Raw genomic sequence first — 25,622 nt, 5'->3', positions numbered from 1 at the left:
GACACAAAAAGAGAGAGTGGAGGAAAGGTGCAGGCTGTCTCATTAGGGAGAGAGCAATTAGGAGTATACAGCAAGGTGTATATAAATTTTTGTATGAGAGACTGACTTGATTTGTAAACTTTCACTTAAAAAAAAAAAAACAAGCACAATAAAAATTAAAAAAAAAAAAAAAATGTTTAGCCCCTAAGCCTTTCTTTCCCTATTGTGGAGCAATTGCTGGTATAATGCCATTTTTGGTAGTGCAGTATATCTTGATTCTATAACAATTGTATCAAAGCAGAACAGACTTAATGGAGAATATTGGTCTTGTTCTTTTAGTCACGTTAGGTTGCATATTATATCCAAGTAGGTAGTATATCTGATGTCTTCATATGAAAAAGTAGAGAAAGAATATCATGTAAAAATGTTAAATCAAGGCAAGCTTCTTAGTAATGTTTCCACTAAAAGAAGAATTTGTAAATCTTCCAAAATCAAGAATGCCTGTACAGGTGGCAGAGTGGAAAATTCAGCCAGCTGGTGCCGTGACTGAACGTTAGAGTCTGCACCCCCGCCCCCCCCCCCCCCCGCTGTGGGCGTGTGTGTAACTTCACATTCCACAGTGAGATCCGGTGACAGCAGGGTGGTTTTATGTAACTGTCCTTCAAAAGTGCTTCTTAATACATACTTTCTTCTATGTATTCATTGCTCGGGAAACCTTTGTGCTTATGTTTAGCACATTTGATGTATCAGAATTTTAGAGTTTAGTTGATTGCCTGCAGAAATCTGCGTTTATATCCTGGGGTGCAGGGTAGAGTAGAAGGTTTAAAAAAAAAAAAAAAAGCACGTGGCCTCCAGGGCTAGGATGTTCCAATCCTGTTCTGTCCTTAAGTGGCCGTGTGATACCCATACATTTCATATTCTGTGTTTTCAGGGTGAGATGAAATAATATTTGCAAAGACTTAAAGTAATTCCTGGTACCTAGTAAGGTTTTAAGGAGCCCCAGTGGCGGGTGCAACAGGTCAGTACTCAGCTGCTAACCAAAAGGTTGGTGCTTTAAGCCTCCCCAGCGGCTCTGCTTCTGTAACCATTACAGCCTTAACACCCTGTAGGGCAGTTCTGCTCTGTCACATGAGGTCTGTATGGTGGCTATTGACTCAAAGGCACCTAACAACAAAAACAGCAGGAAGGTTTTAATAAAAATTAGTTTTTATCAATGTTAAGTAAAAATGTTACTAAGATAAATATGAAACGTTCAAATCCAAGTAAGTTTCTGCTGACTTTGAACCTCAGTGTTCAAAATTCCTGTAAGTTAAATTATTTATCAAATTGTCATCTAGAAGAGATAAGCAGTAGACTCACATTTGGAAGCTTCTGTATGGTTCCTGAATGTCCTGTTTGCTTTTCCTGATGGTAAAAAATTATATACTTAGTAAATATTTTCTTGGCTTCTACAGCACATGTAGGTCGCACTTCATTAGGAAGATCAAAAGAATATAAGCATCAAATTTCTTCTCAAGCCTGATTTGTCTTCACCCAGTGTTTTCAAAGCCGTAGGGAATAATATTTGCCTTGAAACTACTAGATAAATATTATTGAGGGCATACAAAGTAGTTTTTCTCTGTATTCCTACCATAATATTAGACATGATTTTTATTTTTGGCTTGAACTTTCAAGAAATGAAAATAGGCTGATTTATAGTGTCATGGATTGAATTGTGCCCAGCACCCCCCCCCCCCATATCTATCAATCTGGCTAGGTCATGATTCCCAGTATTGTATGATTGTCTACCCTTTTGTCATCTGATGTGATTTCCCTGTGTGTTGTAAATCCTATCTCTATGATGTAGTGAGATGGATTAGTGGCTGTTATATTGATGAGATCTGTAAGATTAGGTAGTGTTTTAAGCCAGTCTCTTTTGAAATACGAAAGTGAGAAGTGACCAAAGAGACATGGGGACCTCATACCACCAAGAAAGCAGCACCAGGAGCAGAGCGTGTCCTTTGGACCCTAGGTTCCTGTGCTGAGATGCCCCCAGACCAAGGGAAGACTGATGACCTGGAGCTGGCTCCCTAATTCGAACTTGTAGCCTACTGGACTGTGAGAGAATAAACTTCTGTTTGTTACAGCCATCCACTTGTGGTATTTCTGTCATAGCAACACTGGATGACTAAGACAATTAGCATGGTAAAACATGACAATGGAGGACTTTGCGCCTTCCTCAGAGTTATTTCAGTTTTTCTTCGTTTTATAAAGGTATTATACCAAAGCCACCATTTTAGCCACTGAAACATTTCAATGACAGTTTCTGTTAAATTCCCTTCTGCGTTGAGAAGTATTTTCCAAAAAGGTATTAAAACAGAATGTCAGGCACTCAGTACATTTTTCTACATGGTAGGTTTTATCTTGAGTGAAAGCTGACTTTTTAAAAAATAATAAAGTCAAATAATGTATGTGTGGGTGGGGTCAAGTGATAAGCGTGGAGAGAAAGCCTTTGGTGTTTAAAAAGCTACTAACACACTTGTCATAGCTTAAAAAAAAAAAAAAGCCAATAGAAGAGCAAAAATTCATCTTATGGAGATTCAGACAATTTGTGACTTGTTCTCTCTGGTTATGAGACATAAAAGGAAACTAATGATAAATCTTTATATGTATTTCACGGTTTTAGCTCAAGCCTTAAGTACTACTCTGCCCATCCTTGTGATGAATCTTATATGCAGCCTAAAGACTGCTTTGTATAGAGGTACTTGGAACATATAGACATTTATAAGACAATCATAATTTTTTTTCATAAAACTATGTTATTAAAAAAAAAGAAAAGGAACCCTGGTGGCACAGTGGTTAAATGCTCAGCTGCTAACCAAAAGGTCAGCAGATTAAGCCCGCCATCCGCTCTGTGGGAGAAAGATGTGGCAATCTGCTCCCATAAAGATTTATAGCTTTGGAAACCCTATGAGGCAGTTCTGCTTAGTCCTGTAGGGTTGTTATAAGTCAGAATCAACTCGAAGGCAGTGGGTTACTGAGTGCCCCACAGAAAGCAGAGAGGAAAAGAAGCACTCAGAACTAAATGTAAGTGTTAGTGTGTTTATTAGCATTCTAATTGCTTTTGTTGTATTTTGATTGAAGGCTTGTAGGAATGAGAATTTGTTCTGGAGGGTTTTATATACCAAAAACTCAAACTCATTGCCATCGAGTCCATTCTGACTAATAACGACTCTGTAGGATTTAGGATAGAATAGAACTGCCCCATAGGGTTTCCAAGGAGTGGCTGATGGATTTGAACTGCCAACCTGTTGGTTAACAGCCAAGCTCTTAACCACTGTGCCACCAGAGCTCTATAGACAGTTGTAAAACTAAAAGGCAAAATCAAAATTATGAGTGCATGATGGATTTAAAAGTGTAATTATATATAAAAGGTAAGCATGGTCTTTATTAGAATCACAGTTGGCTTTTTATGCCATCGGTCTTCATTAAACATTTATTAAAAATACCAAACTCATTGCTGTTGATTCTGATTCATGACAACCCCATGTGTTAAAAGAGTAGAACAGTGCTCCATAGGGTTTTCTTGGCCATAATCTTTACAGAAGCAGATCACCAGGTCTTTTCTTCCACAGCACTGTTGGGTGGGTTCAAACTACCAATCTTTATGTTAGTAATTGAATGCAAACTGTTTGTGCCACCCAGGGACCTGATCCAGTGTTTATACTCAGGCTTTATTCTGGGCATAAATCACAATTTTGTTCACTTATTCATTCAGCTGGCTTTTATGAAGTATCATCTCTGTGCCTGGCTCTGTTCTTAGATATGGGGGACATTAATAACACAAACATTCTTGCCCTCATGGAGTTTACATTGTACTGGTAGGAGACAGGCAAACATGTATAATAAATTAGTAATAAGTAATAAAGTCAATTATATAGTTGTTAAAAGGTGATAAATGCTATAAAAGAAAGTCAAAGTAGAGCAAGGTCAGGAGAATCAGGAGTTCAGGACAGGGACTTTGATGGCTCTTCAAAAGGGAGATCATGGCAGGCTTCATTGAAAAGGCACCATTTTGAGCTGAGACTCAGAAATAAGGAAGTTGCCCTTGCCCTCTTCTACTTAGCTAATGGAGACTCAGAAGTGGTTTTATTTCGACATTTTAATTTTATTGCATTCTTGTCATAGCTCTGAGATAGAGGTGATATGAGCTCTTAAGTCAGTTTGAAACAGGCTGCTCAGCCATATTGAGAACCCCAATCAACTCCTCTTCCCCCCCTCCTTGTCTTGCTAACCTCAAACTTGTTTTGAGCAGGAAGTCACAACAGGCAGTGGCCCCGTCCACTGACTAGCCCTAGTTACACCTTGAAGCATGCAGAGATTGAAATCACATCCTTCAACCGGCCCCCCTTCCACCCCCAAATTTAGGCATGGGAGGGCTAAAGACAGAAAGTTCGGGGTACCAAACCCAACCCCCTGACGCCACTGGAAACAGAAAGCTCCCAGCCCCCTTAGTCAGGGAGCACGTGGCCTTTTGGTCATTAGACCCCACGCGCTCCTTGTACGCGCAGGCAGTAAACTTGCCACTTTCTGTTTCTGTTGCAGTCAGTGTCCATCTTATTTCAATTGGCTAATAAGACAGGACAAGAACCTGAGTGGCGTTCAGTTACAAATATATATGAGTCTAGTGTAAATAGCTGCTTTGGAAAAAATGATGGTCTTTGAACAAACTTCCCACTCACTCTTTCTTTACCTTTAGTGTACAAATTGATACTTCGTTAATAGCGTTTTTCTTCCATTATGAAAAAAAAAAACAGAAAAGAGGAAATCTGAACCTCTATTAGGGCTTGTTATGAACTGCTAAGTTGCTGTATTTTTTTTTATAGTTCAATTCCAAGGGAACTTTAAATTCAGTTTTATAAACAGGTTTGTCACTTTCCAACACAAAAATTCAGCCACCCACTAATGTGATCATTATAAGATCGTGGGTCACATATAATCGCATGGCTGTTTTTTATTTTATGCCTATAGCAACAAAAATAGTAGTGCTACAATATAATAAGTATACTTTTTATAGCATATGTCTGATCCGAAGGATACCTAGAGATTTGGTTTGATTCGTCTTGCAATAAATCAAATGAAGAAGTGTGTTTTTTTCAGGTAACAAAAGTAGTTTGGATATTTATTGCAGACTCCAGTAACTCTGATATTTTTCTCTGGATAGTAAGAGTAAAACGTCTGGCCAATACCATAAAAATGTCTGAGGGGCAACGTGGAAGAATTTCCATATTAAGCAGAGCAGGTACACTGGAGGTGAACACATACTAAAAGCTGTATCCATGTTGGTTGCTTTCAATACAATATACCATTTTTATACTTGTGCCAAGATGCACGGTGATAAATAGCAAAAATGAATAGTTCTTGGTCAGAGCAACACATGTCCGTCCATCATGTATTGTAAATACAAATATAATTGAATATTGGATGTAAATTTTTTAAAGTTTATATCAAAGTATGGATTTTTATCATTAATGCATTATGAGTTATTACATGAATATACGGTTTGGCTAATGGCCACCTACCTGTATCTCTCTTCCTGTGAAATTTCTTTCCTAAGAGGTTATTGACACTGTAACCTTTAGCGGGATAGTCCCTTCATGTATAATGTGCCACTCGTCTTTATTTGTTAAATTTAATGCAGTATTCATCAGCCTTAAGAAAAACTACAATTTAAATTCTATGTGGGACTTTTACAGATAAAAATTATTTTATGCTCATTCCTATGAGTGTGATTTTTAAAAAAATATGCCACATTTCGTTGATTTTAATAAAATTATTTTCATAATTGTTATTAGTTGCCATCGAGTCAGTTCCTACTCATGGTGACCCTGTGTGTGCAGAATAGAACTGTGCTCCATAGGGTTTTCAAGGCTGTACCTTTCAGAAGCAGGTCACCAGGACTGTCTTCCAGGGGCCGTCAGAGTGGGTTTGAACCTACAACCTTATGGCTAGTTGTCAAATGCTTAATGGTTTGCACCACCCAGGGACTCCTCTATTTTTGGCCATACTCTATGACATTGTATTTGTAGCTTCAGTCGTGTACTTGTGTGTGTGTTAGTGTAGATCTTGAATGAATATGTACTAGAATAATGTACGACTATATACTAACTGTTCATTCATTCAGAATCTGCACTAACACTGAAGTAGATGATTGAAGCTACAAATATAATGCCATAAATTACAGCCACAAACTTCGATGTTTTATGTATAAGAACATCACACTGATCCTTTAAAGCATTCTTTGCGTGCATTTACAGTTTTGAAGCACTGCCTCCGGCATGGGTGTCATTGTCTCAGTACCTTTCCCACTCATTCGTCCTTTCTCAGCTGTAAATGTCTGTTTCAGTTGCAGAGCATAGATGTTTTTTCAGCTCATGTTTGCAGAAGGAAAGGACTTATGCATCAACTCTGAATTAATTTTGAAAGTATACAGTGCTAGTATTTTAATAAAAGTATGTTTCTTGCTTACCATAATAAACTTGGTTACACATCATAAACACACATTTTTGAGAAATAAAAAGAAAAAAATCTGAAAATAGAACAATGAGAACCCTCAACTTCTCATAATTACATGGATCCAACCCATCGCCGTGGAGTAGATTATGGCTCATGGTGACCCTCTAGGACAGAGTAGAACCGTCACACAGGGTTTCGAAGACTGTGATCGTTACAAAGGCAGACACCCCTGAGGAGTGGGTAGTGGGTTGGAACCATGCATGTTTCGGTTAGCAGCCGAGCGCTTAACCATTGTGCCACCAGGGCTCTAATGGCAGCAGAACTATGAGTCATTTGGGGAAAGTGTAGTTTATGTGTCTAAATCCTCCTTTCATGTAAACGAAGATTAAGAATCTAGTTTGCATGTAATTACATGATTGTTTTTTTAAATGAAAAGTTTCTTAAATGTAAATTTTTAAATAGAAACTTAGTAACTTTATTTTATTGGCACCCAAAATAAGCTATATTTCTTTGGTTGAAATGAAGAAGCTTTATGTAAAATCACACACAACATATTTGTAGACTTTGAGTAAAACCAAATAAAAAAAAAAAACCCAAACCTGCTGCTGTCGAGTCAATTCTGACTCATAGCGGCCCCTGTAGGACAGAGTAGAACTGCCCGATAGAGTTTCCAAGGAGCGCCTGCGAATTTGAACCGCCAGCCTCTTGGTTAGCAGCCGTAGCACTTAACCATTATGCCACCACTTAACCACTTCGACTTTCAGTAAGAAGTTACTAATTAAATGCACACAGAGTAATTAAAAATAATACCTTTCTAATTATCTTTTTTAATTATCTTAGTTATCCAGTTGGTACATTTTTTTCCTGAGTATTTCAGCTAACGGGGATGGATACATGTCTTTCTTCCTTATTTCCAGAATTTGCACACAAAGTAATTTTGTAAATTCTTTTTTTTTTTTTTTAGTGAAGCAGATGAATACTTACTTGTACTTTGGTTTGAATAGAAGCAGTCTTGTATTTTCTTTTTAAAGCTAGTAGGCACATGAACTTTAGGTCACTGCCGGAATTCCAAACTAATGATTTTTTAATGTGCCTTTTTGGCAGTTGCTCACATGTAATCATTGTATTTGATTTTCCTGAGTCCTGAATCAAGCAGGACTTCTGGCAGACACGCCCCAGTGTATGTCGTTGAGGCCTGGTATGCACACTATCTTAATTATGTCTATTTTAGACTTCTGAGAGATTCCACCCAGGATGAGGTTAGAGATCACAAGATCTGACTTCTGCCCCTTTTTGTAGCCAGAGTCTCTGCCTATTTCACAATCAGAGTCTAAAGTGTGGGGCAGCTTGAAATGGGGCAAAAGACTACAGGAAGTTACAGATCACAGGGCCCTTGAGTTAGGTTTACCAGCATTCTTTTAATACCATGATGGTAGACCGGAGAGAAAGCAGACTCTTGAGTCAGTCAGATGGCTTGTGAGTGCCAGCTGAGCTACACTCCAGATATGACCTTAGGAACTTACTTACCTCTCCTTGTCTCAGTTTTCTCACCTGTAAAATGAGGATAGTAATACCTTGCCCGCAGGGATGGTCTGAGGATCAGGTATGATGCGTGCAAACCCTGTAGCAGCACATGGCTGCCACGCAAAAAGACCTCACTGTGTCACCATCGTTACCATTATTCCAAAGCCTGTTGTCTGTGATTTAACTGGGTGCTGTCTTCTCAATGCAGAATGTGTTCTCTCTCTTCCCTGCTTCACTTTATCATTAGCAAGCACCTTTGAAGACAAGCTACAGAGTAACCTATTTGTGTATGTACATGTAAATATGTTTTACCAAAGTTGGTAAAAATGTATAGATTGAAGGGGAAATGAATCTGGCCCATTGCAGAGGCATATGAATGAACTTTGCTTTTATTCCCCAAATTGCCTGCAGTGTAAATAAAAAAAAACAAAAAAAACCCAGTGCCCTCAAGTAGTGTAAATAGATGGGTATTTTAAATACAGAAGAGCCAAATAAAAGTGTGAATTTATGCCTAACCCTAGAGGAAGGATGTAGGAAGGCAGGATGGATCTAAACTGTGGTCTTAAGGGCAAGTTCTAAAGAGGAGAAACAGTAGAGTTTTTCAAATGTCATGGCAGAATTGATCCAAGGGCCCATCAGAGAAAATTCTGCGTGTAGGCATGCTGGGCAGTTTTGCAGTAAGGATGACTGAAATTATGTCCGTATTTTAACCTTTCTCTGAGGATACTTCTATCTTTAAAAACGTTATATCTAAAATAATCTAACCTAGGGAAGATTTTTTAGTAAAATCATTTCCTACTACTGTAAATTCTTTATATACTACATAAGTATATAACTTTATATGCTACAGTGAAGTTAACTCTTTTGTAAGAGATTATAAAGTCATCACATAAGGGGCAAAATTGAGTGTCATCAAAATTTAATTTATCTCATTGGAGGTGACATACTTCTTCACACTAATTCAAATACAGCTAGTTTTTCCGCCTGTTAAAGTGTCATTTTTCTGATTGGGTACTAGATAATTTTTTTTTTTTAATTTTTTATAAATGAAATACTAGAATCACACTGACAAAGTATCTCACTCCCTGAGAAACCCTCCATAGCTGAGGCCTACTGAAGGAACAGTAAGTTCACATCATTTCTTTCAGTCCTGGGTGCCTTGAGGGATGTGGCAGGCCGGCCATTACTGAGGCGTTAGTGTTTTGTTTGTCTCTCTTTCTTTTTTTGAGAACATATAATTGAGTTTGCTTCACCTGTATACTGTACATATAATGCAACTCCATTGTAATGTGACTTGTTTTTCTTGATTGTTTTAACGAGTAAGCTTTCGATCTTACTCTAAATACTTTTTTGTAGCTTAGGAGAAGGTAAAATACATAAGCCCCTACATTGTGCCTACGTAGAGTAGACAGTCAGTCAATGCTTATTCCTTTTTTTCTCTGCCTCAGAGATCTCATCTCTTCTTACAGCTTCAGTGTTTACCTTGATGTGATTACATTCACAGCAGCACCGTAGTTCCGTCCTCTCTATTAAATTGCACTCCTTTGTTAGCTGGATAGATTTCCTTTCCTTAAATTCTTTGTATTTAGAGTGGATTCATCACAGTTCCCTCTGCTTTCACCTCAAGAGAGCCAAGTTCAAGCGTAAGCTCTACCAACTTCTTTTCGTGACCTAGGCTTGTCACCTAATGAGACTCAAGTCCTAGGTGCAAATGCTTTTTAACTTTAACTCTTGCTCCTTTGGCTCATATATCAAATAGTTTTATCTCTATAATACCATAATTTATTGAGCCTAATTTAAGTAAAAAAACTAATGAATGCCTATAGTTTGTCAGCTAGGGAAGCAGTTGGTGAGAAAGTAGATGAAGTCCCTGTTTTTCCAGTGCCCAGAGTCTACTGGGTGCAAACGTTTAAGCACTTGCTAGCCAAAAGGCTGTCGGTTCCAGCCCACCCAGGGCACCTCAGAAGACTGGCCTGGTGATCTGGTTCTGAAAGGTCACAGCCATTGAAAACTATGGAGCAGTTGTATCCTGCACACAAGGGGGGCACCATGAGTTGGAATCCATTCAACAGCAACTACCAGGAACAGCAAAGACCAACTGCAAGTAATACATCCTAGGAAGAGGGGCTTGACAGATGTAAATGTAACAGGTGGTTTTGCAAATTTTCAATGGGTCATTTCATTTGCATCCAAGATAAAATCAAGGTCCAAAGGTGTTTTTGTTTATTAGAATCTAAAACATTTAAAATGATCACTATCTGAACTATGTAATCCAATTTTTTAAGTGCTCATATTTTTTAAGCTCTAGTGGGTACCATTACTTGGTAATGTATTTAGATACTCTTGACTGTTCCATTTAAAACACAAATATTTCTAACATTTTTGAGGGGAATGTGGGGATTGAAATTTAAAAAAGTGAGAAAGCAACAAAAGGAATCCTGGGCTTTTTCTAGTATACAACTTGACTAGAGATCATCTCTTGGGGTACAGAGTTGGAAACATGTCCTCAGCCTGTCTTCATGCATAAATGTCAATTAGAGAAGCGTTTCTACGTTGCTTTGCTTGGTAATGAATTTCTGTTACCCTGTTTTTTCAGGCCCTATAGGAGTAGGGTTGAACGAACTGAAACGAAAGCTGCTGATCAGTGACACACAGCACTATGGTGTGACAGTGCCACGTAAGTTTTGTACTGTTCTATGGTGCTACCAATACTAATTGCTAAACCCTTATATAGCAGGTTAAGGCATGTGCCCTAGTTTACACAGATTATCGGCAGGGTGTCTTATAATCACAGCTTCCCTGCTCTCAGATTTTCGTGGCGTATTTCAGTACGCATATGACATCAAAGTATCGTTTACAAACCTTATTTTTAAAAAATCCTTTACTATTCTGTTTCCTAAAATAAGTGCTAATGTTTTCCAGGGTTTTTCACCAAATCGCAGAGGGATGAAGGAGACTTCTTACAATATAAACCTTTTTTAATTATTTTTTTATATGTAGTAATTGGCAGGTAGTGTTAAGTGGGACTTTCGTTGGCATGTAACCCAAACATGGTAGACTTCTTTTCAGTACACAGAATTAGGTCTAGTTTTATAAAAGTTGTTTTCACAGGCATTCCTACAAATGAAATGTGATGTTGGAAGCATTTTGATCTCCAGAATAAATGCCACTTGACTGCTTAATATGTTGATGTTAGGAAAGCTGACTAAAAGGCTAAATTGCAATGTTGGCTTTTTCTAGTGGTTTTAGCACTGTTAAAAAAAAAAAAAATCCTTTGTATGTTGCCCTTAGCAATGTTCTTTAGTTTTGGAAGAGCTCAGCTTTATTTTAAAATCATAGTTTTCTATTACCTCAAGTTATCCCTTGTTAACTGCGTTTTCCCAAATTATTGTTTGTAATCATTTTCAGCCATAAGTTGAGGAACTGCTGGTTTCCGCCAACAGAGATGAAAGTAAAGGAAAATGTGGGATCAGAAGGTTTCCTTTTTTTTTTTTTAACTTTAGTTGTTCACTTCTCTTGTAACAGTTCATTGCACTATACAGGTAATTAGAAACTTTTATAGAACAATTACTAAGCTTACACGTAAGCAATTGCAAAAGAAACCTAGAGGATGGAAAGCAGATTAAAAGGAAAAAATGTATTTATTTCCTGCTGTGTATTCCTCTCCTTTATTTGTCTTGATTTACTTAGTCCTCGTTAGATGGATATTATTAGCTCCATTTCACAGAGAAGGAAATAGGGGTAGAAAGTATAATTTGACTTATTTCGAGTTTCCGTAGGTAATAGTAGTTGCACCTGGATTTGAAACGGGATTTATGATACCATTTCTCATGTCATTCCGCCTACTTATCACTATACAGTCCCTTCAAAGTACAAATTTTCTGTCTTGTAGCCCTGTTAGTACTAAAGACATGTTTCTTTTGAGAGGGTAAATATCAATAAGGCTGTCTATCAACCTTAATTCCTCTGTTACAGCTTTGGTATTTCCGAAAAACCTAGGGCAAGGCAGTTTGGGCTCAATTTATTCAACTATTAAAATAACGTTTGCCTCTGAAGTTAAACTGATTCCATCTAGAAAGGCTCTGGGCTAGAAGTGTCTAAAGAAATCCCCAAAGTAATAACTTTCTGCTCTGATTTACTTTTTTTTTTTTAATCATTGTAAATATGTATAACAAAACGTTTGCTGTTTCAACCATTTTTATGTGTACAGTTCCTTGATGTTGATCACTTTCGTCTGTTCTGCAGCCATCACCAATGGTTCCAATTTTTTTCCTTTAACAAATTCAGTTTGATTCACTTTTTTAAAAATTGTCACTGTTGTTGGTGAGAACATACACAGCAAAAGATACACCCGTTCACCAGTGTCTGCATGCACAATTCAGAGACGTTGATCCATCTGGTTCACTTTTAAACAGATCCTTAATGTCAGAGGATCCCCAGATAGCAGTATCTTCCAGACTTGCCTGATAAGAATATCGCGGGATTGTTGTAAAAAGATTTCAAGGCCTTTCCAAAAGAGCCCCCTTCAGGAGCCGAACTGAAGGGTTGAGAATCTGTATTTACAGCGAGTGTCCCAAATAAGTCATAACATCAGACATGTTTGGGTCCCAAAGTCTTTGTAGCCTGGTATCTGGACACTCTTAGCCAGCCACACCTGTTAATCACTGCTGTGGTTTCCCATGACGAGTTACAGAATCTGTGTTTTCAAGATGCTAACAGGGAAAGTGGACATTATAGACAGATACCACACTTACAGTGGTACTCGTGCTCTAGAACACTTCTTTGTCCATAGGAAACTTCAGCTGAGATTTCTATTTAAAAAAAAAAAAAGTGTTATAAACTGCAGTACCCGTTTAAAAAAAAATTTTTTTTTTCTTTCTTTTTTACTATGACAGCTATTCTGGGATTTTGTTGTGGGGTGGAGAAGTGGGGAAGGAGTTTGTTCTACATCTGTTTACTATTTGTCTTGAACTGTAAGCATAGTGAGTATTCAGACAGTGAGCTGTGCCAGTCAGTGACTGCGTTGTGGTCTATATGCCCATCTTTCCTTTTCCGCGGTAACAATTTTCAAAGCCCTTGTTCAGGCATCTTCACTGTTAATGAGTTTGTGAAGTTCCTATGATACCTCATTACAATTAGATACTAAAATTTATCAGTAGAATAATATCAGACCTGGGTAATTCAGATTGATCATGATAAGCAGTTTGGCTGTAGACCTGTTAACTTTTAAACGCATTTGGCAAAGTTCATAAATGTGTTGTTCAGTTATCACTGGATATGGTTTTAAATAGTATTTTTACCCTCCCGGGAGGCTACCATCCATCAAAGCAGTGATGCTTACACTGTGTGTTCTGCATTTTTCAAGTGTTCTGCCATCAGAAGGGAGTTAAGACAATCTTTCCTTAGTTCATAAAAAACAAATTAATCCATGGGGAATTCTCAATTTTGGCTTTCAGCAATATTGTTTTTCTTAAAGCCTACCATTTGCTAAAGGAATGCCAGCAAACAACAACAACATAGCTGTTTAAGTAATAAAGGAACTTGACCCCAAACTCCAATACAGGGCATCATACTAAATTTAGTGTCTTTCATATTCTTGAATGTTTGTTATGTTATATATACTTAATTGAGTTTTTCTGCTGTGAAATTTCTTAGTATTTATGATAGAATTAAATTATCAGGGCTTTGTGCTGTTTCTCAAAAGGGCATGACCTTCACAAAGAATAACAGCACCTTTTGGTGTAAACAACATTCTTAATTACTGAAATGCTGGAAATTAAGTGGCACTCTAAAAAGATGCTGTTCATAACTTTGCAAAGAAGGAATGAATAGCAAATAGAGGCCATTGACTTCATTCCATTAGTAAAACAAAACATTGATGGCAGACTCACTATGTGCCATGTGCTGAAAATAGTGAAATCAGTTTATCTTACAACATAGTGGGCAAGAGACTTGCTTTAATAAGTAAAGATCAATAAGTAAGGATGACCATAATACACTTGCAAAAGAAAGGGGTTTCTCTCAAGGATTTAAGTAACATTTCCATCTAATCAGCATTTTAGACAGCCTTAAAAATGTAATGGATAATAGCATAGACAGTGTAATTTAATATCAAATCTATCTTCAAATTAATATTTTAATGTCAGAAAATATGAATTAATGACACCAGTATATTTTATTAGCTATGTTTCTTTTTATAAACTTTAAAAGCATGTTTAAGAAATGCACTTTAATCAAACATACTTGATGATTTCTTTTTAAATTTTTGCTTAAGGCAACTGGTCAGGGCTTTTCTAAACTCTTTGTAATTAAATCCCAGACACTACCAGAGCACGAAGAAGCCAGGAGAGTGATGGTGTTGAGTATATTTTCATTTCCAAGCATTTGTTTGAGACAGATGTACAAAATAACAAGTATGTGGAAATTTTGAAAAATTTTGTGTGACTGTGGTTTTTAAGCATGTACTTCTATATCCAGCTTTAGACAACTGGGAGTTCCCCTCCATTTGAAATGTAGTATATTTTTTTATAATGTTTAAAACAAAAAGATGATAATTTGGCTAGAAATTGCTATCAGTCTTCACCTCTAATTTCAAATAACCTAGAACTTCTACATTTCTGTTAAACATAAAGGAATTATTTTGCTGAGTAAGGGAACGTGGCTAATGTATTATTGTGACCGCCTTCCACAGCACTAATTGAACCCTAATATACAATTTGGATAGAACTTTATTTTAAAAACTAATTAGCAACTATGTAATATATCCTTACGGGGCACAGTTCTAGTCTGACACATAGGGGTCACCTGAGTCAGAATCAGTTCGGTGGCATCTGGTTTGAATATATCCCTCGTACCCCTCTACACGTACAGTCTCTCTCATTGGCTCTTCAGGAAGCTGAAATCACGTTAGGCACCTTGTTCCACATCTTCTGACTAGCTCTGAGTTGCTTTCTTCCCCCTGCTCCCCACCCCCGCCAGGTTTTCCATTCACTTAACCAGGAATATTTTAGGGTATCAGAGAGTAATGTGTGTTTTAATGCAGGATTGTGGGATTTTATTGAAACATCAAAATGCTTTTTTCTCATTTGGCCCAGTGATTGTGTTTTTATAGCACACAATTGGCTGCCCTGGCTCCATTAGCCACCACCCAGCTCCTCCTCTGCTTCTGAGCCCAGCTTAGTGTGCAATGAAATTTCAGTAGTTTCTATTGTTTGGCTTATTTGCTGTTTTATTGCATTACATTAGTTCTGAAAAAGAGGTGATGGAAAACATTAGAGTACCGCTGGACTACAGTACTTTTTTTTCAGCTTAAGTGTAATACAATCAAGTGTTACTGATTTGAAAATGTAAAGTAGAAGGTTTTTTAAAATTGACATTTTGAAGTACTTGGCTCTATTTACTTTATTAGTTTATTTTATTAAACATGTTCAGTGAAAATATCTCTTACATATGAATTCTATATTTTGCTAACTATAATTTTTTTTTAATTCACAAATGATTCTGATACGTCTCTAATTTTCTGCAGGTTTATTGAATACGGTGAATATAAAAACAACTACTATGGCACCAGTATAGACTCAGTTCGGTCTGTGCTAGCTAAAAACAAAGTTTGCCTGTTGGATGTTCAGCCTCATGTAAGTAAACAATGAACTGTTCAGCACCCTTCTGGCCCCTGTAATCTTCTACACTTCATGTGAGCATTTCAATATGAGGCAAATTTGAAGTCTACTCACTCTTGGCACCTAGGTAGCTTTTCTAAACCACATTTAAGACAAAGACATTTAAATATAATTAGAGAAGTCTTTCATGAAAAAAAAAAACATAGCCCTTACTATTATAAGAAAAGTGGGGAAAATGCCCCAAGGTCTGTGTTTGTGACTCTTAGGTATTTTCAGTTTTTGCCAAGTACAATGACTGTGTTAGGTATTTCTTCTAAATATTTTGTATTTTTATAAAAATCTTACACTATTATAGGTATAACTTATTTTGCATATTGTGTATTATTATGAGTGCTCATAATTTTTAACAGTGGACATTTTGGTTCTTGGTCTCTGATTTTGGTTTTAAGTGTACTCTGAAAGTGTCAACCAGCCAGTGAGAGTTGAGTGACATCTCAAAGGAATTGAGATAAATGAGATCCCTCTTGCCTTTCACTCTGGGAGCTCTTAGGAGCATTCTGGACTGCGAATGTCAGTGGAAGAAACCATTCAATTCTTATCATACTATTTGTCCTCTAGCGGACACCAACCCTTGGCATTTTCCTCATCACTCAGAAACCACAGATTCACCCTCCAACATGGCTACACTGTGGGATGTGCCTTTTGTGCAACCTGCAAATTCCAAAATGCCCTGGAGAAGCCATTTATACGCCTTGTTGTTGTTAGGTGCAGTCGAGTTGATTCCGACTCAAAATGACCTTATTATGTACAACAGAAGGAAAAAATGCCCAGTCCTGCGTCATCCTCTCAATCATTGCCCTTAAAGAGGATAAATCTGGAGTACAAGGGTACCAAGACTCAGCAGGGAAGCTGAATCCTGACTTAGGCACCAGCAATGAAAGGAATAGTTCTGCTTGTGAAGAAACTCCACCAGTGTACTGGGTCTAGTCACTCCAGAACTCCCTAAGTGCTCACCTACCGCCGCATCCCCAGCTTCCCACCCACCACTACGTACTCACGCTCACGTACAACCTTTCTACCTCACTTTTCAGTGGAATTTATGATTTATATTCATATTCTAAAGAGGCCTTACCATACAGATCAAGAATTGCACCCTACTATCAATCACCCTTGATATATCAATCACCCTTGATTATAGATGAGTCCCCAGAAGCACAGCCTAATAGCATGAAGGATTTGATGAGGGAATGTTGGCAGCCTTCATGGGGAGGAGAAGCCTGCCCTTTGAGGGCACTCTGAAAGGCAGGACAGAAGAGACAGACAACTCATGCTTGCCATCAGGAAAAGATTTGAATGGGATGATTGGAATACCTCCACGTACGGAAGTCTTTCTGTTTAACTCACAGCATCTTTTGAATATTTGATCTAAAAACCAATTTCATAGTATGGTTAGCCACTTCTATTCAGTACTAATAGAACATTTATAAATGCAAGTTATGTTCTCCAGGCAGCTTTTCAAAGATATTTATTACATTTAATTGTCAGCAACTCATTGAATGATAACATGTAGAGAGACCCCCTGAGCTGAATTAGAAAATGATTTTAAGAATTTTTTCATTAGAAAGAAAACCTAGTTTTATGGTAAAACTTATCATGACATTACATAAAGAAATACAAGAAAACATGTTATTTTTTTCTTGCAGACAGTAAAGCATTTAAGGACACTAGAATTTAAGCCTTTTGTGATATTTATAAAGCCTCCATCAATAGAACGTTTGAGAGAGACAAGAAAAAACGCAAAGATTATTTCGAGCAGAGACGACCAAGGAGCCGCCAAACCCTTTACAGTAAGTCTGATGATGGTTGGCAGTGCTGCGTAAGCAAAGTTGGAAGCAGGTGTGCAGCAGCTGCCACCTTGGAAAGACTGTAGTGTTTGATACTGTGATCCAGAACCTGGAAAAGCTAGACTTGCATTTAGTCATATGTATTTTGAATGATTGACCTATAGTTGTCTTTTGTGCAGCTATGGGTAGATCTTCACATGAAGTTGACTCAGAAACATTTAATATGCTGTTGTGCAGATAGGTTAGATTTTTGTGGACTGGACATTTATACAACACTCATACCAATTAATTTTATTTTTAAAGTGGAAAAATGCCCAAGTCAGTTACTGTTACTCATGAAGACTAATAGACTATATGAAAATTTCAGTAATTTGCCTTTTTTGTCTTCTTGCATCAGTAATCAAATTGAGCACAGTATAAGAAAAAACACCTTTCTAGTAGACTTGTATTTTTCAATAATATTTATATTTCCTCTGAGTGTTATTAGAAAGGGAGACTCTGGTATGTTAATGACTAGAATGGCAAGACCTTTCATTGTTTTTTGTTTTTAATCTCAAGATGATGTATTCTGCCTTTGGATCAAAAATGAAAAGCAAAGAAATGAAATGTCAAGAGCTATATTTTTGTTTTGCTCTTTATTAGCTCATCTTTAGCCTTAGTCTATATTAATTTATAAACTGTTAATTGTGATAACAAAATACAGATTACATTTTTGATTCCCAGTATTCGATAAATATTCTTCTAAAATACTCACAATTCATATCCATGCTGACTAGATATAATCCTGATGTTAGTTATTCGGTACTCTTGATTAGCACTGAAGTTAAATTTTTTATTGTTGTGAAATTTTATGTGACATTGAATGTGGACTCTGAAATTATTTCAATATGTTGCAGTATGAGAAGTTTTATTGTGTAGTATTTATAAATTAAAAGGCTTCTCAAGATAATAAATGGTAACATATTCTTAGGATTTGGCTAACTTAGATTTATGCATATAGTTATATAGTCTTGAGTTATACAGCCAACTAAAATACTTACAGGTTTCAAAAATGTGAGCGTAAATGGCTTCTGAACCACTTCTGTTGAGAAGTAGGCAGGGCCTGGTAACTATTTTTTATAAATGTGTCCATCTCTGAAAAAGTATTTTATGTTATAAATTGCTTGCTATGAATAAGTGCAAGTAATGCAACCACTCGGAATATGGGAGTAAACAGTCTCCTCCCCCCATAGCTATTATAGAACAGAAATATCCCAAGGACACTAAGTCAGTAACTAATTCTCCAGAAATTCAAGGAAAGCGGGAGATTTGGGTCTTGTCAGAGTAGCTCAGTTACAACCAAATCAGAGAGAGTATTAGAAATTATGATTTCTGAGGAACTTGTGGTTAAAGAGGGTAATCTCCATTTCTGGTTGAAGTGAAGGAATGAGCACAAAACAGCATTAGGTCAACCAGTGGTAGAATGTTTGCATTGATGTGAAGTGATGTAATTGCCTGGTTAACCACTTTAAAAAAAAACAAACTTCGCTTTGTAGGAAGAAGACTTTCAAGAAATGATTCAGTCTGCACAGATAATGGAAAGCCAATATGGTCATCTTTTTGACAAGACTGTAGTAAATGATGATCTCACCGTGGCCTTCAATGAGCTAAAAACAACTTTTGACAGATTAGAGACAGATACCCATTGGGTTCCAGTGAGCTGGCTGCATTCGTAGCTAAGGAAAATTTCCATAATCCACTTTTCTATAGACTGCATGATTAGAATAAATTCAGTTACCATTTTGGTGGTAGGGTTTTTTTAATCTATATCAACTGTCATAAATGTACAATCTTGGTAAAATTGAATGCCGGTTTTGTTTGTATCTTTTTACAGCCTTATATCAAACATAATGTGTGAGTGTAAGATTCAAAATCAAAATGTACACAGTACTGTATTCTAAGCAAAGCTTTGAGCCATCTGGTTGTCTCTACTATAGCTCTATCTCCGAGATGAGTACTTTAAAGAGAAATAACTAGAGACTAAGTAGGGAACGGAGTTCAGTGCTTCAGCTGCCTCTGATGTGGTCACTGCCATCAAGTTTGCATGTTAGCAGTTGAGGGTTTTAATAGCTCCATACAGACAGGACAGCATCACTTTTCCTGGCAAAGCTTCACAGATTTAGTTGGGCTGGCCGTAAGAAGGGATCCTCTTACTAAAAGTGTGAGCTTTTTCTTACGTATGCATAATATGTTCACAGTGTGTGCATTTTAAAATCTTTCTTAAAGAAAACTACTGAAAATTGCCTTGAGTAAGTAGCCTTCACGTTATGGCTTGAGCAGTCCTTATGCGTATATTTCAGTGACTCAACAAATATTTAATAAGGGAAGATAGACTTATAAAAACTATGTATGCAATTTTAAAAACCTTTTCTTATGATGTTAATAAGAATGAATAAGAATGGTGATATCTTGGGGGTTAGTAATGATTACAAAGGTCATTTTTATTTGTAAATCTCCAGAATATGTTTTTGGAATCACCAAAAAGGTTTTTTTTTTTTTTTTCTTAGCTGCCTTTGGATTTTCCCAATAAATTATAAAAATGTGATTCATATCCTGAAAGTAAACATTTTACACATTACTGATACAGTTAAAGAAAATGTCATTTTTTTAAATATATGCAATTGATCACATGCTACGATGTATTCTAGAAAGCTTTTCTTGTGTTGTTATTTCTTTATCATTCAAATGATTCTGAACACTGGCCAGATACCATCCTAACCTTGCCATTTGCAGAGAAGTTTCAGGAAAAATCTTATATTGTAAATATTTAGATGGGATCTCTCATTTTTCTCGATACTGCTGAACTTCAGCAAGTGAATTATATAGTTCAAAATCCTAGAAAGGTCCGTAAGCTGTACAGGAGAGCATGCCCTGCTGTTCCTGCATGCAGAAGACCCTGCCAATCAAAGATCATTGCATCTGTGACTTTAAAAGAGAAAAAATATTATTTTTTTGTTGATTTGTAAAGAGAGTTTAGATGTCATGTTTAAAGAAAAATAGTATTTAGTGAAATTTTATGTATTTATGAACTACTCAAAAGGCATATTTTTTTAATAAATGGGGCTATTCATAAAATAGATTATATGTAAGGGTGTCATAATTTAAAATAATGGTTTTTTAAATCATGGTCAACATTCCATGTAAATATTTGACCTTGATTTGTTCCCCGACCGACCCACAAGCGTGTTAAATCTGCACTGCACATTTGATAGCATTATTCACTGGGTTGCCTTCAGGTGTCAAATTATGTATTAGAAACAGAAATGAAAAGCACCCCAGTGGCCTTGACATACATTCTCACCATAAGAGTTAGATAATTAGACTAAATGCTACTTAACAACATAATCCAAACAGTAAGTTCTAAGTTTATTAATTAAATAGCAAGTAATTTAGTTTAAAAGAGAGAGAAAATAGGGTTGCCAGATCTGATACTCGAGTCATACTTTAACATTATGTGGCTGGTCTAAAGCCCAAGTCTTAAGTACGTGATTTAGGTAGATTATTTTCCTCTTTGAACATTGACTAAAATTTCTATCAGTTAAGATTTACTCTTCAAATAATAATGGAAAATGTATAATAATTTAGGCAGTCCAAATCCTTTGATCTGAAATACCAACATTGATTTTTTTTCTTCATTTACAGATAATTGCCTCACCTCTTTACCGTAGAGGTAGATGTAGCTTAAGGTGGTGGAAACTGGATTCTTTTTGGTGGTGGTAATGGGCGTGTTATAAAAATATGACTTTTCAGACCTCTCTCTCTGTTTAGACCAGAGCTGACCAATATTTTTAAAATAATGAAAAGGGGCACTTTGGCAGTTGGAGAAATCTGTTACCAGATAGTACACACAGTTTAGGCAGTGATGTGTACATGGCCATCTTGATGCCAGAGAGGCTTGGTTAAAATTTACTAAGGCCAGGCCAGTCCCAAGGCCTTGTTAGAAATTGTAGCAAGAGGCCCTTGGTTCTGCATTTTCTTCACCCCACTCACCCCTCTTCTGCATAAACAAGGAAGTCGCATTATGTTCCTCACTAACATGTTTTAGCAGCTTGCTCCCAAAAATGTCAGCCAGCATGTAAGAGAAGAGAAATATTTACTTTAAATCCGTATATTTAAAAACCAAGACCAACAAGAAGATTCTGTACTCCCATTACTGATAAATTAGAGATGGGTTAAAAATGAAAAGGTGAAATTGAAGTATATAACTTTTCCCATGACTTTCTTTACCAATATGGAAGTTCTTGGTATCTTGAGGCTGACACTCTGGTATTGTTTAACGATTGAATGTATCTAAATTGTAATAATCTTAAATTGACAACCATGTAATCTCAGATTTACCAAACTACGTTGTAAAAAGCCTTCCCAAGATACAGATTTTTATTATTTATTTCCTTTTTGACTAGTAAGAATTTATAAATTAATGGAAAACTTACGTTGTTAATAAAGTATCTTTAAAGTATGCGTATACTTATGTGAAAATTATTTTTTGTACTTGGGTACTCTGTTATACCGTTTCCCATGGTAAAGCAGATTCTTTACTATGATATCAGGTGATTTGTTTGCACTTGTCTAAAGTTCATATTTTTTCAGCCAGACATTTCTTGATTTCAGCAAGGTTGTTGGAAGAGTGGAGTTCACTAGTCTTACTCTTACATATACAGTGTAGACGTCCGAACATGTGGAGACACAGAGTGCAGGCGTCTGATCATGTGGAAACAGAGTGCAGGCGTCTGGATCATGTGGACACACAGTGCAGGTGTGAACTTGTGGAGACACACAGTACGGGCATCTGATCATGTGGAGACAGTGCAGGCTTGTGAACGTGTGGAGACAGTGCAGGCATGTGAACATGTGGACACACAGTGCCGGCATATGAACATGTGGAAACAGAATGCAGGCATCTGATCATGTGGAGACACAGTGCAGATGTGTGAACATGTGGAAACACAGAATGCTGGCATCTGATCATGTGGAGACACACAGTACAGGCATATGAACATGTGGAAACAGAACACAGGCATCTGATCATGTGGAGACACAGTGCAGACATGAACATGTGGAGACACACAGTGCAGGCATATGAACATGTGGAAACAGAACACAGGCATCTGATCATGTGGAGACACAGTGCAGACATATGAACATGTGGAGACACACAGTGCAGGCGCATGAACATGTGGAAACAACGCAGGCATCTGATTGTGTGGAGACACACAGTGCAGGCGTGTGTACATGTGGAAACAGAATGCAGGCATCTGATCACATGGAGACACACAGTGCAGGCATGTGAACGTGTGGAAACAGAACGCAGGCATCTGATCGTGTGGAGACACAGTGCAGGCATGTGAACATGTGGAAACAGAACGCAGGCATCTGATCATGTGGAGACACAGTGCAGGCGTGTGAACATGTGGAGACAGTGCAGGCATGTGAGCATGTGGAAACAGAATGCAGGCATCTGATCGTGTGGAGACAGTGCAGGCGCGTGAACGTGTGAAGACAGTGCAGACTGTGAACGTGTGGAGACAGTGCAGGCATGTGAACGTGTGGAGACACACAGTGCAGGTATGTGAACGTGTGGAGACACAGTGGGATGGGTGATCCAAAGCCATCCATAATAGAAACACCCCCTCCCCACCTTCTCCCCCCTATTCTCCACTTCCCACCTACCCAGGGACAATTACCCAATAAACAAGGTATGCACGGGCTTACTTGTGTTTACTTACTAATCTGTAGTGCACGATTTCACCTGTTTTTCACCACATCAAAGGGGTGATGAAACCCATGTGCAATTGTGCACTACAGATTAATAAGTAAACAAGCCCGTGTGTACTTTGCTTCCTGGTTAATCCATCCCTGTGTGACCCACCCCCAACCCCGTCAGGATGAGAGTGTTGTTACACCTCGGATGTGAGTGCTGTTAGGTATAGCTGACGTTTTCAGCTGTGCATCTGAGCACAAACAGCCATCCGCTTATACAGACAAACCAGTGAGCCTTGGCCTTGGCGTCAGTAGTTGAGCCAGTGAGTCCCAGCTCTCCTTTCGCTGAAAGACTACCTCATAGCAATTAAAGAGCATGGGATCTGGAGCCAGAATTCTTGAGTTCAAATTCTGGTTCTGTCTGTTACCAGCTTTGCAACCTTGGAAAAGTCATCTAAGCTTTCTGGTCCTCATTTTCTCATCAGAAAAATGGGGATAATAATAGTTGTTACCTCTTAGGGTTGTTGTGGGCTTAAAATGGAAGCATTAATTCATGTACAATGCTTGGAACAAAACCTGGGGTAGAAGTATTCAATAATTGTGAGCTTCTATTTTGTAAGAATCATTATCACATTGCACAGTTTAAAAATAGCTGCCTAAGTATTCTTAAACACCCTACATAACACCCTACATAAACATTTTCTCTATTAGTAAATCCACTGGAAGTTTCCTAATAATTTGTTAGTTTTTTTTTTTTTTTTAAGTCCATTACTGCCCACCAAGTGATACATCAAGAACTAATCAGGTAATCCCCATTAGAAAAGTAAACTGATTTTTATTTTTAACCACTGCGTATGCAATATAATATCACTTTGAAAAACACGTCCCTTAATTTTGTTAATGCCCTTTCTGCTGCCATTATTCTTCCTTTTCAAGTGTTTACCCAGTTTTACTTAAGCTTCTGGAGTGCAGAACTATTCTACTTTTATAACAGCTCTTATGCATGTATAGACACACATAAACCCAAACCAAACCTTGTTGCCATTGAGTTGATTCTAACTCATGCTAACCTCATATGCTTCGGAGTAGAACTGTGCTCCATAGGGTTTTCAGTGGCTGAAAATCATTAAGGAGGAGCCCTGGTGGTGAAATGGTTAAGCACTTGATTGCTAACCAAAAGGTCAGGGGTTTGAACCCACCAGCGGCTTTGTGAAGGAAAGACCTGGTGACCTGCTCCCATAGATTACAGCCTAAAAAACTCCATGGGGCAGTTCTTTTCTTCATATAGGGTCACGATGAATTGGAATCAACTCAACAGGTACACAACAACAATCTTATGGAAGTAGATTGCCAGGACTTTCTTCCGCAATATCGCTGGGTGGATTTGAACCATGAACTTTTCGGTTAGTTGAGTGCAAACCATTTGCAACACCCAGAGACCTTCTGACACGGACACACAAGCATTGATTACTCCCTGATCAAATTGCATTTATTAATCACTGAATGCCTATATGATTTCCAGACATTTCATTTAATCCTCACAACTACTTTATATGGAATGTATCTTCATATTTTATTTTACAGTCGAGAAAACTGAGGAGCAGGGCTTTAAGAACCTTGCCCGAGATGACACAAGCAATGAGTAGTGAAATCAGGGTTTGGATCCTGGTCTGGCTTCCTCCAGTTCTGTGCCATTTCCACTGCATTGTGCTTCCTGGTGGAAACCCTGGTGGTGTAGTGGTTAAGTGCTACTGCTGCTAACCAAAGGGCCAGCAGTTCGAATCTGCCAGGCACTGCTTGGAAACTCTATGGGGCAGTTCTACTCTCCTATAGGGTCGCTATGAGTCAGAATCGGCTCGACGGAACTGGGTTTTGGGTGCTTCCTGGTATTGCTATAAAGCTTGAGCTAAAGTTGGGAACAGATAAGATTTGGGTAACCAGTGGAGTAATTGTTCATCATTCTTAAAATTGTGCAACTTACACAGGTTTTTTTTTAATCCTACAACACATATTTTAACTAGATATAACTTGACGTATCTATCCCTGTATGTATGGCTTAATCTTCAGAGTTTATGATCAGAAGCATACAAAAACTCATAAAGCTTAATATGCAAATTTCTGTTTAGTCTCTCTGAGTCCCAGTCCCTAGCAATGACTCGTGACTAGTTCAAGTCAATCACAACAATCGCTTCTTTGCAGAGGTTAATCTGGGCTAAGCCTGCTATACAGTTCCAGGCAGTGCCTTGTCTGTTGGGAGGGCTATGAGAAAGACGCTTTTTGATTTAAATTAAGCAAGCAAATAAAAACTGCATGAGAAAAAGTCCTTTATGCCCCTGGGCCTGTCCTTTCTGCTTGAGGTGCTTCCATTATGTTGTGATGCTTGCCCATATGGCCGTCATAATCCTTAACCCTAAACAAAGGA

At 37.7% G+C, this 25,622-nt stretch overlaps 1 protein-coding gene across 5 annotated transcripts in view; it reads left to right on the top strand.

Moving 5' to 3' along the window:
- The window catches only part of MPP7 (MAGUK p55 scaffold protein 7), a 296,574-nt gene extending 273,320 nt beyond the window's left edge, over nt 1–23,254 (top strand). For 3 of the 5 annotated variants that reach the window (XM_064284959.1, XM_064284960.1, XM_023548818.2), the window contains 5 exons: nt 10,595–10,675; nt 14,318–14,411; nt 15,524–15,632; nt 17,321–17,464; nt 18,997–23,252. In XM_064284959.1, coding sequence (XP_064141029.1) covers nt 10,595–10,675; nt 14,318–14,411; nt 15,524–15,632; nt 17,321–17,464; nt 18,997–19,176 — 608 coding nt within the window. In that variant the 3' untranslated portion in view covers nt 19,177–23,252. Of the gene's footprint in view, nt 1–10,594; nt 10,676–14,317; nt 14,412–15,523; nt 15,633–17,320; nt 17,465–18,996 lie in introns of all 5 variants that reach the window. The other 2 variants (XM_064284961.1, XM_064284962.1) reach the window with 1 other exon arrangement.
- The last annotated feature ends 2,368 nt before the right edge of the window (nt 23,255–25,622 follow it).

The sequence above is a fragment of the Loxodonta africana genome, chromosome 4, assembly GCF_030014295.1.
Source record: "Loxodonta africana isolate mLoxAfr1 chromosome 4, mLoxAfr1.hap2, whole genome shotgun sequence".
Classification (NCBI taxonomy): Eukaryota; Metazoa; Chordata; class Mammalia; order Proboscidea; family Elephantidae; genus Loxodonta; species Loxodonta africana.
This window is presented reverse-complemented; position numbering and strand designations above follow the sequence as displayed.